At 39.8% G+C, this 15,482-nt stretch overlaps 1 protein-coding gene across 3 annotated transcripts in view; it reads right to left on the bottom strand.

The window, feature by feature from the left end:
- PKD1L2 (polycystin 1 like 2) overlaps nucleotides 1–15,482 on the bottom strand; it is a 33,138-nt gene that overhangs the window by 15,946 nt on the left and 1,710 nt on the right. For all 3 annotated transcript variants that reach the window (XM_042837061.1, XM_042837063.1, XM_042837064.1), the window contains exons 3-20: nucleotides 13,050–13,235; nucleotides 12,784–12,894; nucleotides 12,205–12,352; nucleotides 11,761–11,990; nucleotides 10,709–11,113; nucleotides 9,977–10,075; nucleotides 9,344–9,393; nucleotides 8,952–9,069; nucleotides 8,124–8,331; nucleotides 7,306–7,426; nucleotides 6,912–7,053; nucleotides 6,233–6,433; nucleotides 5,869–6,014; nucleotides 4,963–5,157; nucleotides 4,034–4,159; nucleotides 2,556–2,738; nucleotides 1,503–1,627; nucleotides 564–690 (exon numbers count right to left, since the gene is read on the bottom strand). In XM_042837061.1, the coding sequence (XP_042692995.1) occupies nucleotides 564–690; nucleotides 1,503–1,627; nucleotides 2,556–2,738; nucleotides 4,034–4,159; nucleotides 4,963–5,157; nucleotides 5,869–6,014; nucleotides 6,233–6,433; nucleotides 6,912–7,053; nucleotides 7,306–7,426; nucleotides 8,124–8,331; nucleotides 8,952–9,069; nucleotides 9,344–9,393; nucleotides 9,977–10,075; nucleotides 10,709–11,113; nucleotides 11,761–11,990; nucleotides 12,205–12,352; nucleotides 12,784–12,894; nucleotides 13,050–13,235 (2,921 nt within the window). The remainder of the gene's footprint in view (nucleotides 1–563; nucleotides 691–1,502; nucleotides 1,628–2,555; nucleotides 2,739–4,033; nucleotides 4,160–4,962; nucleotides 5,158–5,868; nucleotides 6,015–6,232; nucleotides 6,434–6,911; nucleotides 7,054–7,305; nucleotides 7,427–8,123; nucleotides 8,332–8,951; nucleotides 9,070–9,343; nucleotides 9,394–9,976; nucleotides 10,076–10,708; nucleotides 11,114–11,760; nucleotides 11,991–12,204; nucleotides 12,353–12,783; nucleotides 12,895–13,049; nucleotides 13,236–15,482) is intronic.

The raw sequence follows: 15,482 nt of genomic DNA, 5'->3' as shown, positions 1-15,482 counted from the left end.
TTTCATGAGAGTGTGAAATTAATCTGAGAACTCTTTGAAAATTTCTTATAAAAACACCACAATAATATGCAATCCATTGCTCTGAGGGTTAAAAACAAAATCTCCTAACTCGGATCACAGTTGTGCTATGATCAAGACATTTGCAGACCTTCTGTCTCCTGCAGGATCTGAGTGCCTCAGAATCGTTTGCTTCTAGCTGGGATGAAAAAGGTCTGCTGCCTGCTAGTTTGAATGTTGAAGGGACTCTGAGCTGTTACGTACCCCTCAGAGCATTAGATGTAAACAGACAGCAAATAAGTTTTTAGCATTGATTCCATCACCTTCTCTAACCATGCAAGTTTAAAGCAAGAGTGCATTTGAGGGGCTGAGGGGATGGGGAATTTAAGTTTGCACAGCCAGCTTCCTGCAATTAAGATAAGTGAAAGCTTCTTTGAGCAAAAATGGCTGGAGGGATGACTTGTGTGCTTGCACACTCATTGTAAAAGGAGAAAGGACTCTAAAATTGCTTGACCAAGAATGTAAGTTGGAGGTCAGATTGAGTCAGATTAAAGCTGTTTACTTGCCCTTATATCCACTGTTTCATCATCAACTTCTGAAATGCCAAGAGAGGAAGCAGTTGGGAGAGTAAAACTGGCAGAGCTGGAAGTGGAGATATTAATGGATGTACCATCCATATTTTCTGTTTGTAATCTATCCAGTCCAGTTGGACACAAATGAAACAGAAAAAAAGAGAAAGAAAATAAAAACTCAGAAAACAAACAAACATACAGACAGTCAATAGTATGAACTTCAAACACAGAGAAAAAGCTCTCTCAAAAAGTATTCTTTGTGAGTATAGCTTATCTGGAAAATTATTTCTGACTCTGCCAGCAACTACCTTAGCACATTGTCTCTGATGTAGTAGTCCACATAACACTACCACAGAGTGTATACATCAGGAAAAGGGGTGCAATTGGCATATCTGTTTGTGAAGCTGTACCCAATTAGGTGTACTTATGCAAAAGGTGCACCTGCTCCAGGTGTGAACATGATTTCTACACACAGTTAAATGTGAATGAAAATCAGACTCTCAGGGATGACTGCTGGGAGTGGAGAATGCTCATCAGGCTCCTTATGATTATATTTGCTCTTGTCAATCAGTTTCATATATCATGTATTATTGGCAGCTTGGCCACTTGGAAAATAACAAAGAACTTACCTTTTAAAGACAAGAACTGCTAGTAAGTTCTTTGGTCGAAGAAAGCACAACATGAGAATTTTTAAGATGATGTTACTGAAGTTAATTGGGGTCCAAGCTGTTCTTACAATTAATTAGCAACTTCATCATGCTGTTGAAGTTGTCATTATGCTGCAGCATTAATTTGAGTGGTCGGGTAGTTTCAAGGATAATGCAGTGACTATTTGAGGAAAGTTTGGGTGCCTATCAGGAGCTTGGGGGGGGTGGTTGGGGAAGGTAGAGAGACAGACAGACAGACAGACAGACAGACATTTGTTACTGTTACCTGTTTATATACATTGTGGCAGAATGAGTGGTAAGGACCACGGGTTCATCATCTGGCTCCTTCCCAAACAGAAGTGCGCTCTGCAGATTTTCAACTGTATTCAGGAGTTGGTGGGACACCAAACTCTAGACAAGCATTAGAGGAGGGATCATGTAACAGAGCTGCTCAGAATCAGTAAGTTGCTCATTATTGGCCCTTAGTTCCTTTTATGATGAAATATTGTTTTCACTGTGTCTTATAAAATTGCCAAACTCGGTGATGTTTTTGTGAATCTCAGAGAAAGTTATACTTGTCAGCAATTCAAGTTCTGTAATTCTCATGAAAACATAACATACTGCAAATAAATGTCTTACAGTAAGTGGAAATCTAATATTTAGAACTTCTGTGCACTGAAATTTGAAGACTACAAACATGATACCATTTTCACGCAAGACATTTATGTGTTTGTGTATGCTAATGCCCTTTCACTGCACATTTTAGTGTCTGAAAAGCAAGAGCTAATTACCTGCTAGCTGTGTTACTGTTGTGTTATCCTGGGGGAGTCTGAACACTTTGTAGCATTTTCTCTCGGGTTAGATTTATATCATACTCCTTTGCAGGACTGACAGCTAAAGTGTATTCAGTCCAGGAATTACACAAAGGGAAACAATTCGCGTATAAATAGGAAGGCTTAGGACAAAAGAAACACATTGCTTAATTCTGAATAGAAAATCAGAGTGGGCTTTCTGAAAAAACGTAAGCAGAAACCTGAACAGATTTCAGCTCTGAAGTAATGAAACAAGTCGTGAATACTAAATACCTGAGTCTTCCTTGAACTGAGGGGAATTTGAAAAAGGAGGGGATAGAACCAAATCTGGAAAAAAAATTTATTGCAATCCATCTACTTGTCATCCCATAGAGGCCTTAACACTGATCCTGTCTTCTACAGTGCACTGTCCTGTGCCCCACCCGATGCCAATTTAAAAATGCAAGGCAGCAAAACTCTTTAAAATCTTCTGAAGCAAGTAGGTGTTCAGCCACATTCTTCTATAAACAGGGGTGAATCAAAATTACCTGCTCTGCCTCAGACACTGTAGTGTTCGTGGCTCTGTTTTGTGTGGAGGCTTGAAGGACATTGCTCACTGCATTAAATAGGTAGCTGGCTGCATCCGTTAGTTTCTGATCATCTCTGCTGTCCTCTGTGTTTACAGTGAGCAAGGATGCGCTGACATCCTTCAGTGTATTGCTGGCTTCCACCTGCATGGGAAGTAAGTGGAGAAGTGTCTGTTTTATTACTACCAGTGACAAAAGCAACACATTGTGCCATGGAGTCTTTTACTGAGTATTGCAACATAAGTAATCCCATGGGACTATTTGTGGCTAAGGCTGTTTTACTGTAATTACTTGTGCTGGGCTAACACTTCAAACACTAATAAACATGGTATACTACTAGTTAACATACTAATGTGTAATACAGACCTGAAAAGCGCAGCCTGCTTCCACAGATTCACCCCATAAAAACAAGATGAATAATATTTGAAAGAGGCTTATCATTCAAACCCTGGGCCAGGATACATTTCAGATGTACAGTAACGTAGTAAATCAGGTTACACTTCAGAGTGATGAATCCAAAAGATAACCACACTCAAATGCATGTGCATTTCAATCTTAATTCCCATATAGCCTGCTGGATCATCAGCAAGTAATACCTTTGGCCTTGTGCTATGCTAAATGCCTAACGAGAATGAATCTCACAGTTTTTATTTTGTGCCCAAGCAAAGCTAATGATTGCTTTGTGATTGTGAAAGCACTGGCCAGCATAATAGCCCAGGGTGAGAGAGCCAAGCAAATTCAGTGCAAGCTCGTACACGTCCATTCCCACAGTCTGCAAATGCATAGCAGCCTCCTGCACAATGAATGCTGAATCTGAGCTATATTCTTGTCCTGCTGAAATTAAACACATACTGCTGAAATGCTCCCAGGCCATTATCTGGCTATAGCTGTATAATGTACCAGAAATCAGGACAACTCTCATTGCCAGTTTATTTGTAAAATTTCCACAGTGACAGTTTATTCTGCTCTTCCATGTGCTTACTTTTTACTCCTTAAACACAAATAGCATTATCTGCTAATGTCATATTGTATTCAAGACTCAAGGAACACTTATGCAAGGCCAATCTTAACATTTGTACTTGGTTCCTCTGTTTGTGCTGCCATGTTCCTGCCATGCTGCCTGCTCACTGAAAGTTAAGGTTTCCATCTTAAAGATGTATCAGAGAATGTAACTGGCTGGCCAGTCATAGCCAGCCAGTTATAGGATATAACCATAGGATTGTAGTGGCTGCTGAGTCAGTGTTTGTGGTTCCAGATTTGCTTACTCAAAACAGTAAAATGTATTCCCTGCTGGTCAAGACATACATGCTGGTGTAGTTATAAAAAGAAATGAGCAAAGAACAGATAACTGTAAGGCACTGACATACTTCCAAGGTTAGAAGGGTTCAAAAGAGTCTGTACTGCTAGTATGTGGAGACAGAGGACGAATTGCTTCTTACCTGTGCTGAGACAGACAGCTCTTCAGTCCTGTAAGTGATTTCTTTCAGTACTTCTGACATCTTAAGAGCAGTTTGTACTGATGTTACGTTAACAGCAGAGAGAGTTGCCAGCATTAGCCCTCGGAGCTTGAAATGGAAAGGGGTAATTAGGTGAAAGATTAAGATGCTAATTAAGACCGTGCAAATAGTGCTATATATTGACAGCCAGGGTTGCTGTGAAATATGTGGTAGAATAGCACTCCTCCAGGATCATGTGAAAGGATGTTAGGTCTGCTGAGAAGGTACCACTTGCCTTAGTAGCTGTGTAACCACATGAGTTTTGTGTTTCCTTCCAACACAGAGAATTTTTACATTTAACATAGATCAGGAGTGAGCAATTACTTCTCAGATGCATGTGAATTACCACATAAATTCCACTTCCTGAGAAAGCAGAGCCATGTTCAAATAATAAATCATAACTGAAGGATACGTTGCATTTATCTAGATCTTTTCACCTGAGCATGCAAAGCACAGTGCAAATATAAGCTTGTATCTGAAACATAAGCTTGTAGCTGAAAGGAATAAACTAAAATTACTTGCTGCCTAGAGCTCCAGGGGAAATTTTTAGAGGAAAGGCAATTTATTAATTTTTTTTCAAAATCAAATTAACTGTAAGTTTAAAAAGACTTTTCCAAATTAGTTTAAGTGATTGCAGTAAGAATTGTGAATGTGTTCCTTTACTGATGGATGATAAAACAAATTTTTTGCTTGGGCAAGTAGTGATTAACAGCCGAAACCCGTGCCAAACACTGAGATGGATACCAGAAACTTGAAACCTCCGTTGATTTGGGGAGCTGATATATGAGCTTTTTGTTACTTAAGAGTTGCCAAAGAATATGAAGAGTCCATTATAATGCACCGTACTGCAAGAAAACAAGTGTCTGGCTCACCTCTTTTCGTGTGTCTGTCTGTAAAGATATGTTAAAGTTTTCATCTTGGGTTTCATGATTAAGGACTGAAGTCACTGACTTAAACAGCTGGAAAAGACTCATGCTGTTGTTCCCATCTTTTAGGATGGTGTTTGCCTTCTCAGATACAATGGTCTGCAGGGTCAGGTTCCCATCGATTGTATCTGCTTGTATAACCTGATGAGGAAATCAGATACGCTCTTAACATCGCTAACAATTATAGTCGTCATTGAACAGTTTCTGCAATCCTGTCATTGGCAGCCTAGTCAGCATTGGACAGAAAACTACGTTACTGGGGTTTTTTTGTGTGTTTTATTTTGTATTAAATTCTCCAAACAGCTTTGCTGTCTTCTTGGGTCCTTTGACTAAGTGCTGAAGTCATGGACTTGCACAGATGGAACAGATTCATGCTGTTGTTAAAACCCTATAGAATGTTTTTTGCTTTCTAAAGTACAATGGGACATCTTTAGAAATGTCCAAATGTAGGAAAACACCCAGTTCTCAATCTATGACAAATTTCTGTCATTTTAAGATGTGAAGCATGGGGAAAAGCATAGACTTCTACCAGCCTGATAGGAATCTGCTGGGCAGGCAAAAGCAGGAGTTTTCTGGGACCTACTAGAGAATAACTCCAGATTCTCTAAATACAGCTTTTGTTACCCAATGTCCAAATAGGCCATCTTTTAAAACTCTGTCCTAGAAAAAGAACAGTGGAAGTGTCTCAGCTACTTTGAGTCCACTGAGAATAGCCTCAATTAGACAGGGAAATGGCGATTATTGTACAGTCACAGACATATAATAAATACAAAATGGGAAGAAGTTCCAAAAGCGATTCACAGATTAACATCAACTTGGAACACCTTGAAATAAAGTATTTCTTGTGTGTACCTTCACCGAAGCATTGGTGTGAACTGTATCACCAAAACTGTTGCTAATAGTAATTGTCACGTGTAAAATGAAATTATTTTCCTCTTCTCCAAGTGGGAGATAAACTGGGAAGAGTTCAGGGTCTGGGCCACAGTGAAGGAGAGAATCTGAAATAGGAAAGATGTTGTTACCTAACAGACATCACACAGACACCTCCTACTATCTAAGAACAGGGCTTTGTGGGTTTGCATTGTGCAGACCTGACTGGCTTATACGTAGACAAAGAGCAGAAGCAGGCTGTGCCTTTGCTCTTACTAACAGCAGTAACAGTGCTTGCCAGAAATGTGAAGAAGCACTTAGTCAAACAGTTCACCTCAGGACTTACTCGAGTTCAGATAGAAGCAGTAGTTGAGCTGTGTGCTATGACTTGATTGGCACGAATCCACAGAGCATGGAGTGCTGCAGGAGACTGTGAAAGTGGTGAGCACAGATCCCTGCTTGGGAGACACAGCACAGCTGGGGACCTGGGGCGGCGGCACGGTGCTGACAAGGTAGGTTTGTTCCCCGTAAGCACGCTGAGTCAGTGCTGGGAGGGGAGGGAGCACAACATCAGCAGTGATCGTGATGCGGCAGCACTGATCTGCAGACATCTTACCTATCATGGTAATGATGTGGTTTGTTCAGGCTCCACAAACCTAATAGTGGGCCTAATCAGAAGTGGAATCCCACTACTGAATCAGCCATAAGAAGAGAAGAACTGTTAAGAGCACAGTAGTTTTTGCATTGTAACTAAAATTCCATTATTTGATCAAGTATTCAACATAATGTTATTTTCAGATGAGCCTTAACAAAATTATTAACAGCTTGGAGCGAGAGAACGGAATTTGTCCTGCCATGTAACAGCCCAGAAAAAACTGAATTATTTTAAGGAACCCATAAGTAAAGTAATACCTCTAAACTTGTAGAATTGCTTGTCAGCGAGGCTACCTGTATGTAACATCTGTATGATGTCATGGTGGCAGAGACTATCTCAAAGCAGTCTAACAAACCCTGCTTGCCCCTACCTGTTACTTTAATCTGAAAAGCTTCTCCATGCGTCTGCAAGAAGGAGCTGTTCATTATCAACGTGGATGTGTTGCTTTGAAGCAAATTCAAAGAGTTCTGACGGAAACCAGTCAGGCTGCAGGCTGGAGGGAGGGGTGTAGACTGGAAAGCCAGACAGAAAAGAAAACATGACAGGAGAGGCTCTTTGCTGTGATTTCTGTTGCAGCTGGGCTGCAGAAGTGGGGTGGCAATTTGATGCTATTATGACCGCTCCCAAACACGGCACCACCACGCCTTGGTCTTCCCTGCTATTTCCAAAGCTCCCCTGTGACAAAGCACCACTCCGAGGCTGTGTGGCTTTTCCTCTCAATAGATGCTTATTGGTAGTATTTCTGACAAATCTGTTGCTCTCACCTTGCTTTGGAACGTGTTATCTAAGTACCAGTTATAGTACATGTCCTGGGAGTCCTTCTGTCCAGACACACTCAAAACAACTTCCTCACTAGCATTTACTGGCTTGCAGTTTGCCTCACACCTGTAGGGAAGTAAGACAGTAGCTACAGGTAGTAACTGGATGAGAAGTCGCAGTCCTTGATGTCAGTTGTTTTAACCTTGTTTAATGAACATCTGCAAAATCCCCATGATAAATATACAAGTGACTCACAAATAGTGAAATACTTCATTTTGCAGCAAGAGTTTTAGAAACCTTCATTTTTATTTTCAGCACTGACTGAAGAGCAGAATCCACACACTCTTTATGTTCATTCAAGCTCTCAAGTAAATCCTAGCTCTATTTAACCTCCTGAAAGGATTATGTTAACAAATCATTGAAATGCCATTGATCTTCAGTGAGGCCCCAGATTCCCAAGGACCAGATTTTTTAAAGCATTATTGTGTCTCTGGGTGTCCAGTAGGAATTTCAGACCTATTTTTTACTTTTATTTCCATCATTTCAATTAAGTTTGCATATGGAAATCTCCAAAGCTGATAAAAGGTTAAAATGCCAAAGTGGTTTTGGGAAGAATATTATTCAGTTTATAAAGGGATTATGTGCAGAAATGCAGCCTGGAAAAATGCAGCTAGGTCCATTATCTTTAATTCCTTTGATGGTAATAAATAAATTTGTAATAATCAATAAATTATCATAATTGTAATTAATAATGATACATGTGGTCCTGCACTAGGTTTGTGTAGTGACACTAAGTAGTGAATGCTCAAGTTTGAAAACAGACCTGATTTCTAGGTGTAGATCTTGTTTTGCAGTCACATAGAGGCACTGCTCGTCCTGCCTCTCTTCATTCCCGTGGCTTCGCACTGTGACCCTCACAGTCACTGCTGACTTCGGAGGAGGAAGGCAGGAAGGTGGGATTTGCACCTCTTGTTGGCTGGTAAGGATTATCCGGTGCTGCACACATTCATTCCATTCAGGCCAGCAAGCTCCTGCATGAACATTTCTTTCATAGCTTGAACAGTTATAACATCCCACGTCACTTATAAGGGTCTTACCTGGTACAGGTTTCAAAGAGCTTTATAGAACCACAGGTTTCCTTAACCCAGTTTATAGAGGGGGTAACCAAAGTTCAGACTGATTCATTTGTAACTATATAAGAGATCAAGGAAAAATGTGAGGACAGAACACGGGTGCTCTAAATCCAGTTTTCAGCCATAAATGTTTTTGCATCATGTTTGTTGCCAACTATTGCTGTTCTATTGAGACATATACCTTTCAAATACCTGACTATTGTAAGTCCCTTGGAATTAACTCTTGGCTGTGAGAGTAAAGGCTTAGGATGGGTAGATCTTGTCAAATTCAAACCTTGGATCTATCTTTGGGAAAAAAACAGAACTGCATACCGTGCAGCATTATATAACATGATTAGTTGGGTGTTAAAGCCAGAATAAGGTACAGGGGCATTCTTCATGCACAGTGAATGGCAAACTTTTAGTGCCAGGCAGAAACTAAGCCATCAGTCAGAATATCACAACTTGGTCTGGCCTGACAGTAAGTTTGTCACTCATGAAATAAAAATTGGTGGAAAAACTTCAGGAAATTCACATACCACAGGACCAGAGAAAACTGGAATTATCACTGTTATCTGGCCAGCCAAGAGTAATAGTTGTGAAAGGATCCACATGGCGACTCGGTTTAATATGTATTTTGTTTTTTCTTTGGTGACCCTAAAAAATAAGTAAATATACCAGCTAGGACAATGGCATGTATAAACACATACATTATTTCGTAAATAAATGAAAAAGGTCTGAAAATTTAGACACCGGATCACTCTATGTGCATCTGTGGTTTAAATGCTCTTTCCTTAACCAGTCGTAGCGTGTGAGTATCTGCTGTAGGAATTGCAACAGATGGCATAGAAGAATGACATGTGGCTAAATATTCCCAAACTCTTATGTAATGCATTTCAATTTTAAAGAAAGATCTTTAAATAATACTTACTTTGGTCATTTGGGTATTTGTTTTAGAGGTGTCTTTTTCCTTTGCAGGATCTGTTACAAAAAACAGTCATTGTGATAAGCAATTTAGTTTCAGTAGGTGAAACTCTAACTAGATAGTCACATACTGTAAGTAAGATCATTGCTATTCTTCAGTCATAATGGTGTAAATGAAATTCACATGAGGTGATGAAATTTAACTGATGTACAAAGAAGAAATGAGGGAAAGTACTGGAAAGGTTTCAATGGGATTAATTCTAAAGTCACTTTATTCCTGGTATATTCTGCTTTTGTAAATGTAAGGACTTGCCATCTAGAAATGTTTACTGACAGCAACTGATGTGATTTGCTGTGATACACATATTTCCTAAGTATATCCCAAGACATGCACTGCACTAATTAAACTTGAGGACAAACAGCAAATGTGCAATGTGTAATACATAGAGAGTAGTGCTAATTAATGAGCACTTCAAAGCCTGGGAATTTGCTGTCATCAGGAAGAAGCCTCCTCAAAAGTTTCAGCATTGTTGCTGGAAAGGAAGAAATTACTAGATGCAAACCATAAACACTCCATGAAGTGCTCTGATTGCAAAAAGACATGTGGTCAAAACCAGCACTGTCAGATTAACGCAATTACCTTCTTTATGAGAACTGTTTGCCAGCACATTGATGAACCCAATATCCAGACTCACATTTGAGAAAGCATTCATGGCCACCACTTTCACTAGGAAAGTACCTAGGAAAGACAAATGTCCAAACTAGTATGTCAATGGGCCTGACCATCACGTTTATGATATAAAGCTCATAAAGAAAATTCTATTATTTTCTCTGGTTAATTTTGTTTGTTTGTTGATGAGTTTTCCACTTAGGAAAGCAGCTGTCTTGTTTGAGATTTTCTACCTGAGGGGATGGGATGTTCAAATGGGTATAAAGAGGCCCAAGAAAGCTTCTAATGTTGAAAATCTTAAAACATAAAACAAAATCATAATTGGCTTCTGATGTGCCAGCTTTTGCGTGGAATTTGAATAATTCATTGAAGGAGATTTTTTTTTTTGTCTTCTGCCAGTGAATTATCTCTTAAAGACAATCTTGCTAGTCCCATGTTTTAAAGGCTTTGATTGTTTAATAATGGGAAGAAAAAATGCTAAAAAGCTGATTCCTAAGTCCAGTAAAAACTATGTGCTGGAGACTGATGTGCAGGTGAGGATGGAGCTCCCTTTTTTTTTCTTAGCACTCCTCTCCTTCTGAGGAGTGCTAAGAACTCCTCAGAATTTCTATCACAATAGTGTGAAATGAGGTATAAACTTGGAAAGTTATATATATGAACAAAAAGGAGCATCTTAGAAACACACAAGTCAGCATCCTGTACCTTCAGAGTGCATGGGAATGATGTATGTTTGAGGTTCCCCTTGAGAGCAGTCTTCCTGGTGAGCATGAGTTTGATTTGATCCAACCACTTCAAACCTCATCTTAGCTGGGGCACCATGAGACACAGAGACATTTATCTCCAAATTCTCCCCCAGCTGCAGCGTGTGAGAAGCTAATACAGCCTGAAGACCAGACACTGGCTCAATTAGGTGAACAGCGATGCTCTCTGAGATCTCTGGTGCAGTTGTGTTGCTGGACACTCGGATTTCCAGCTGATGTACCCCAGGGCCTAGCAGCTCTTGAGCAGCACTGTCAAGTGTCAGGTTGTGAGGGGCAATTCCTTCCTCTGCACTGGACTCAATAAGAGTCATGTTATTTGCTATTACAATGTAGGTCACTCCGCTACCTGTAAAAAGACAGTTCAAAATTTCTCACAGCTTGCATAATAGGCAATCCCATTCTGTTTCATATAAAATGTAAGCATTTCTAGAGTCATAACAATACTGCAGCAATGCAGTTATTTTGGATAAAGTCACTTTCAAGTGTTTTTGTGCCCATCTAGGCTTGCTATGGAAGTCTGTCACATTTTCTGCTGTGAGCATGAAGGCAGTCAAGAGAATTCAAATGTTACTGAATTTAACTTTTTAAACATGCAAATTCCAGGAGCCCAACGTGAGAACAAAATATACAACAGCAAATATGCCCTGCTTAGTGTGAAATCCTCTTACCCTCAGATGGAGAGGCATTTCTGTGGATTCCTAACTTCAAATGCAGAAATATTACTACTGGCTCCATGTCGATTCATGTGACTAAAGTCGAGGTCATGCTTTGTTGGATTTGTGGAGAGGGAAAAAGGTTTATGTTTATGTTCAAAGTGGTGTAATCCCTCTGGGAAAGAATCCCTCCAATAGAGCTTGGAGCATTCAGTTGCAGAAAGGCAACAATTAGAGGGGGAAAAAAAGAGTGTTTTCTGTAATGAAAATCCTACTTCCATTCCATGGTTAGGTTAGTATCTAGGTTGCTATTTAAACCACACAGACTAATTACCCTTACCTCCATTGAGTTCAACTTGAATCCACAACAACTCTCCATACAGCGTTCGGCAGTGAGAGCCGTTCCCAGACTCGTGGTGGCTGTAGCAGCCAGTAATGCTTAGTTCATCCATCTTGTCCTGGACCATCACCCGCTTCTGTGCTGTCACATGCCACTCGCTGGTGCTGCATTCCACAAAAACAACAAACTCCCCAGGAGATGCATATCTATGTGTGACACTGCTGAGCAGTCTAGAACAGAAAGAGAATGGCCACTTGTGGAAAACTGTCCTGGCAAGTCTCCAGCCTTATGTGGCAGCAGTAGTCACAGCTGTCAAATTTCTGACCTGACTCATGTCTCCTGCACTCAGGAGGTGGATGAGGCTCTTCACACTAAAACAACGCCCTTAATTTTTCTGTTCTATCCAGGGAATTTGTCTGATGATGTATAAAGGATATATCTTACGTTAGAGGGTAGTAAGGATCCACAGTGTGGCCATCTCCAGTGCTAATGATGCAGGAAAGGTTGCCAGAGTATGGAGAGAGCAGCCAGTTCAAAGTGATTGTGATGTTTTCAAAGATAAAACATGTGTCTGTTACAATCAGCTGCAGACCTGTAAAACACGACAGAATTCAGTGCCATTTTGTCTACATTTCTTGCTTAAGTCAGTTGATTTTCATGCATTGGTGAGAACTGGCCTTCTTCAAATCAGAGTTGACACTGCTGTCAATTTGAATGCATTAGTGGAGTGATCAGGAGCTGATTCTTCTCCATATCAGTTGGTCAATATTCATGTTGAAATACAATTTTATTTGTGTATTTTATGTGTATGGATTTCCTGGCTTTTTATCCTATCAAAAACCCTCTAGAGCTGTCAGTAAGGACAGAGAAATTACATTGTTATGTCTTCAGTATTTTGAGTGTTCAAGGAAGAACATTCCAGGTTGGAGGATGGCGCAGAGATTTTTGAGAAAAATATTACACTCATAGTGTTACAGCCTAGTGAAGAGCAGGTATTGATACTGACAGCCCTCTCACACTTACCCTCCTTGCAGTGGTACTGAATGGACAAGTAGTTGCCAGAAGCTGGACATGGATCTCCAAAGAAAGTGCCATCTGCTGCCACCTGGCAGGCCTGGAGACCATGACACTGTCCTGGAAGGAAGTTTATATGGATTAGTGTTTTTCTCTGTAGCCATCATAATTTAGGTGAGAGACAATCACAGAAACCAAGGTAGAAATGCATTAGTATCTTGTTCCTGAGTTCTAGACAAAATCCCACAGCAAACTTCCATGCCTTAAGACACTACCTGCCACTTCTTCTCTGACACTGATCCAGCTACATTCTTCCTCTGTGTCATTCTGGGGAGGAGTCTCCAATACACAGTAGTGAGGGGTCTTCCTTCCGTAGGATGACTCTCCAATCTGAATAACTTCTCCTGATCCACACTGTGCGGTGGCATTGTAATTATCACAAGCAATGCTCTGGCCTTTTTCTAATTGGGAAAAAAAAATCTGATTTCACTTTCTGAATTTCAAAAACAAAATCTTATGGAGTTCTCCTGCGTATTCTTTTTTTTCCCCTTTTGTTTCTCTTTCTCTCCTTCTCTCCCTCTTAAATCAAGCAATAATGAAAGTGGAAAAAAGAAGAAAACATCAAACACTTTTCCATTTTTAAAATCCAAAAGAACAGATTTATGCTTTTTACCACCTTAAACAAAAATTTGGTAACATATTTAATAAAAGAAAATATTGCCATTGAAAAGAGTAAATACACATTTGTGAAAAACATATAGCATTTGTTTGACCTGCAGTACTGGCAGGTTTCTGATCACATCTTACTTCAGAAAGCCTTGTGGCAGTGTGTGATTTGCATGATATTCAGGTAATTGCATCAGAAAAGTGTTTGCATATCAAGTACAGGACCTGATCCCATTTCTGTTACAAAGACATCTTTATTCCTTTCTGATATTCAATGGACTCCATTCAGCAGAACTGTTCAAATGAGTAAGGTCATATTTCTAAAAGCAAACACCTCGTTCTTGGGTTATTCTGTGGCAGTTAATTACCCTTCAGATTTCTTGGGATCCTTTAGCAATCAGGGTATGTAGTACCTGAAGAGGAGGATGAAAAGCTCTTACATGAGAGTGTTGCAAAAGAATGTTTTTGTTTCAGCTGTCTCAGGATTAAAGACATTGTCCTCCAATTGCTGGTTTGATCATTCCCCTTAAGCACCTTGATTAACAGAGCCAGTATTTGCACACTGCAGTAATTGTTGCTACTGTTATTTAAAGCTAAATCTAAGCCTGGCTGTAGTTATAGCAACATGATCAGTTTACAGATTAGAGCTCTCTAAATAAGCTTGGAAAATAATTTGCTGTTAAATTATAATACAGGCTATTATCTCTTCCATTTATTTGTTCTTTACTTGGCATAGAGAGTTCTCATAGTATTTGCTGTCTTAGTAAATCTACATATGAAAATGCATAGAACCAGATGTGTGTTCCTTTGTGCTGGTTCAATATGTATACTTTTACTACAACAGACTCCTAATTCACAGAGCACCAATTGGTAGGGTGAAATAATAAGAGCAGTGAATTGAACTAAGGAAGAGTTCTGCTTAAGTTGAGAAGCACACATCGTTCTAGAACAGAGTCAAAGAATGAAGGCAGAATGCTGTCTCTGGTTAAATGCTTTTAGAAATATATCTGAGGTCATCAAATGTGCATAGTTACAAGGAATCAGAGAGATTCAGTTCAAATAGTGATACCACTATAGGAGCTACCTACACATTTCATATGAAATTTCATACTTGGTGTGAATCAAGCCTCACCGTACCTGGGTGTGAGGGACTTAAATATCACTATGCCCATTTTACAGAGGCAAACTGAAGCAGTGAGGTTGCACAAACTTCTAAACATTCAGCACCCAGAGGAATTAATGATAGAATGTAGTCCCAGTTTCTTTAGGGTTGTGGTTCAAATTCCTTGCACGCAAAGCTAGTAAAAGAGGAGTCTACATTATTATTGAAACATGTATGTGCATTAATGGACATAGGCTGTAGATACTGAAAACAAGGCTGTAATTACCTCAATCTGTTCTCAGTTTCCTTGGTAATGAAAAGATGGATGTAGGGCAGGGCATTGTTGCTCAATAATGCAAGCTCTCATTGAATTTAATGGGCTTTAAGTCAGATCCTATGGTAACAGATGGTAGCTTCCTTAAAAACAGATAGTTGTCTACCGTGGTTGTAATGGAAAAAAATAATTGTAATCTGTTTTTGCAAGGAAAATCAGCTGAAGGAATTGTACTGTCTGCCAATTTCCACTCCCCCAGTCATTTTTAATGTTAGTCATCTTCAGCTAAATTTGATGTACAGATATAAACCCTAAAAATTCACGAAAACCAATAGTTAGATGAAAGAGAAAAAACTGCATCAGTGTCTCTATTATGAGTAGAAATTATATCCCAATTTATGATGAGGGCCAGCAGGTACAGCTGATGCTTTGAAGCCGCTGCAGAGCCATGGGGATAGAGGGAGAAGTATTTGGAGACACAGGAAGTGCTGGGGATATAGGAGTGAGCAGGGGGACTGGGGAGAAGGATGGGGTGGGGATATGGAGCAGAAGATCAAGACAGGAAACAAAGCATTATTTATTTTGCTGTTTATGGAATGACTCGTTAATTATGTCAGACCATTGCAATAGTCCTGCTATGGCTTGTGGTAACCTGTACTTGTATAT

This window comes from Centrocercus urophasianus, unplaced genomic scaffold (genome assembly GCF_019232065.1).
Source record: "Centrocercus urophasianus isolate 14NV4802_14NV808 unplaced genomic scaffold, USGS_Curo_1.0 seq_664, whole genome shotgun sequence".
Lineage (NCBI taxonomy): Eukaryota > Metazoa > Chordata > Aves > Galliformes > Phasianidae > Centrocercus > Centrocercus urophasianus.
This window is presented reverse-complemented; position numbering and strand designations above follow the sequence as displayed.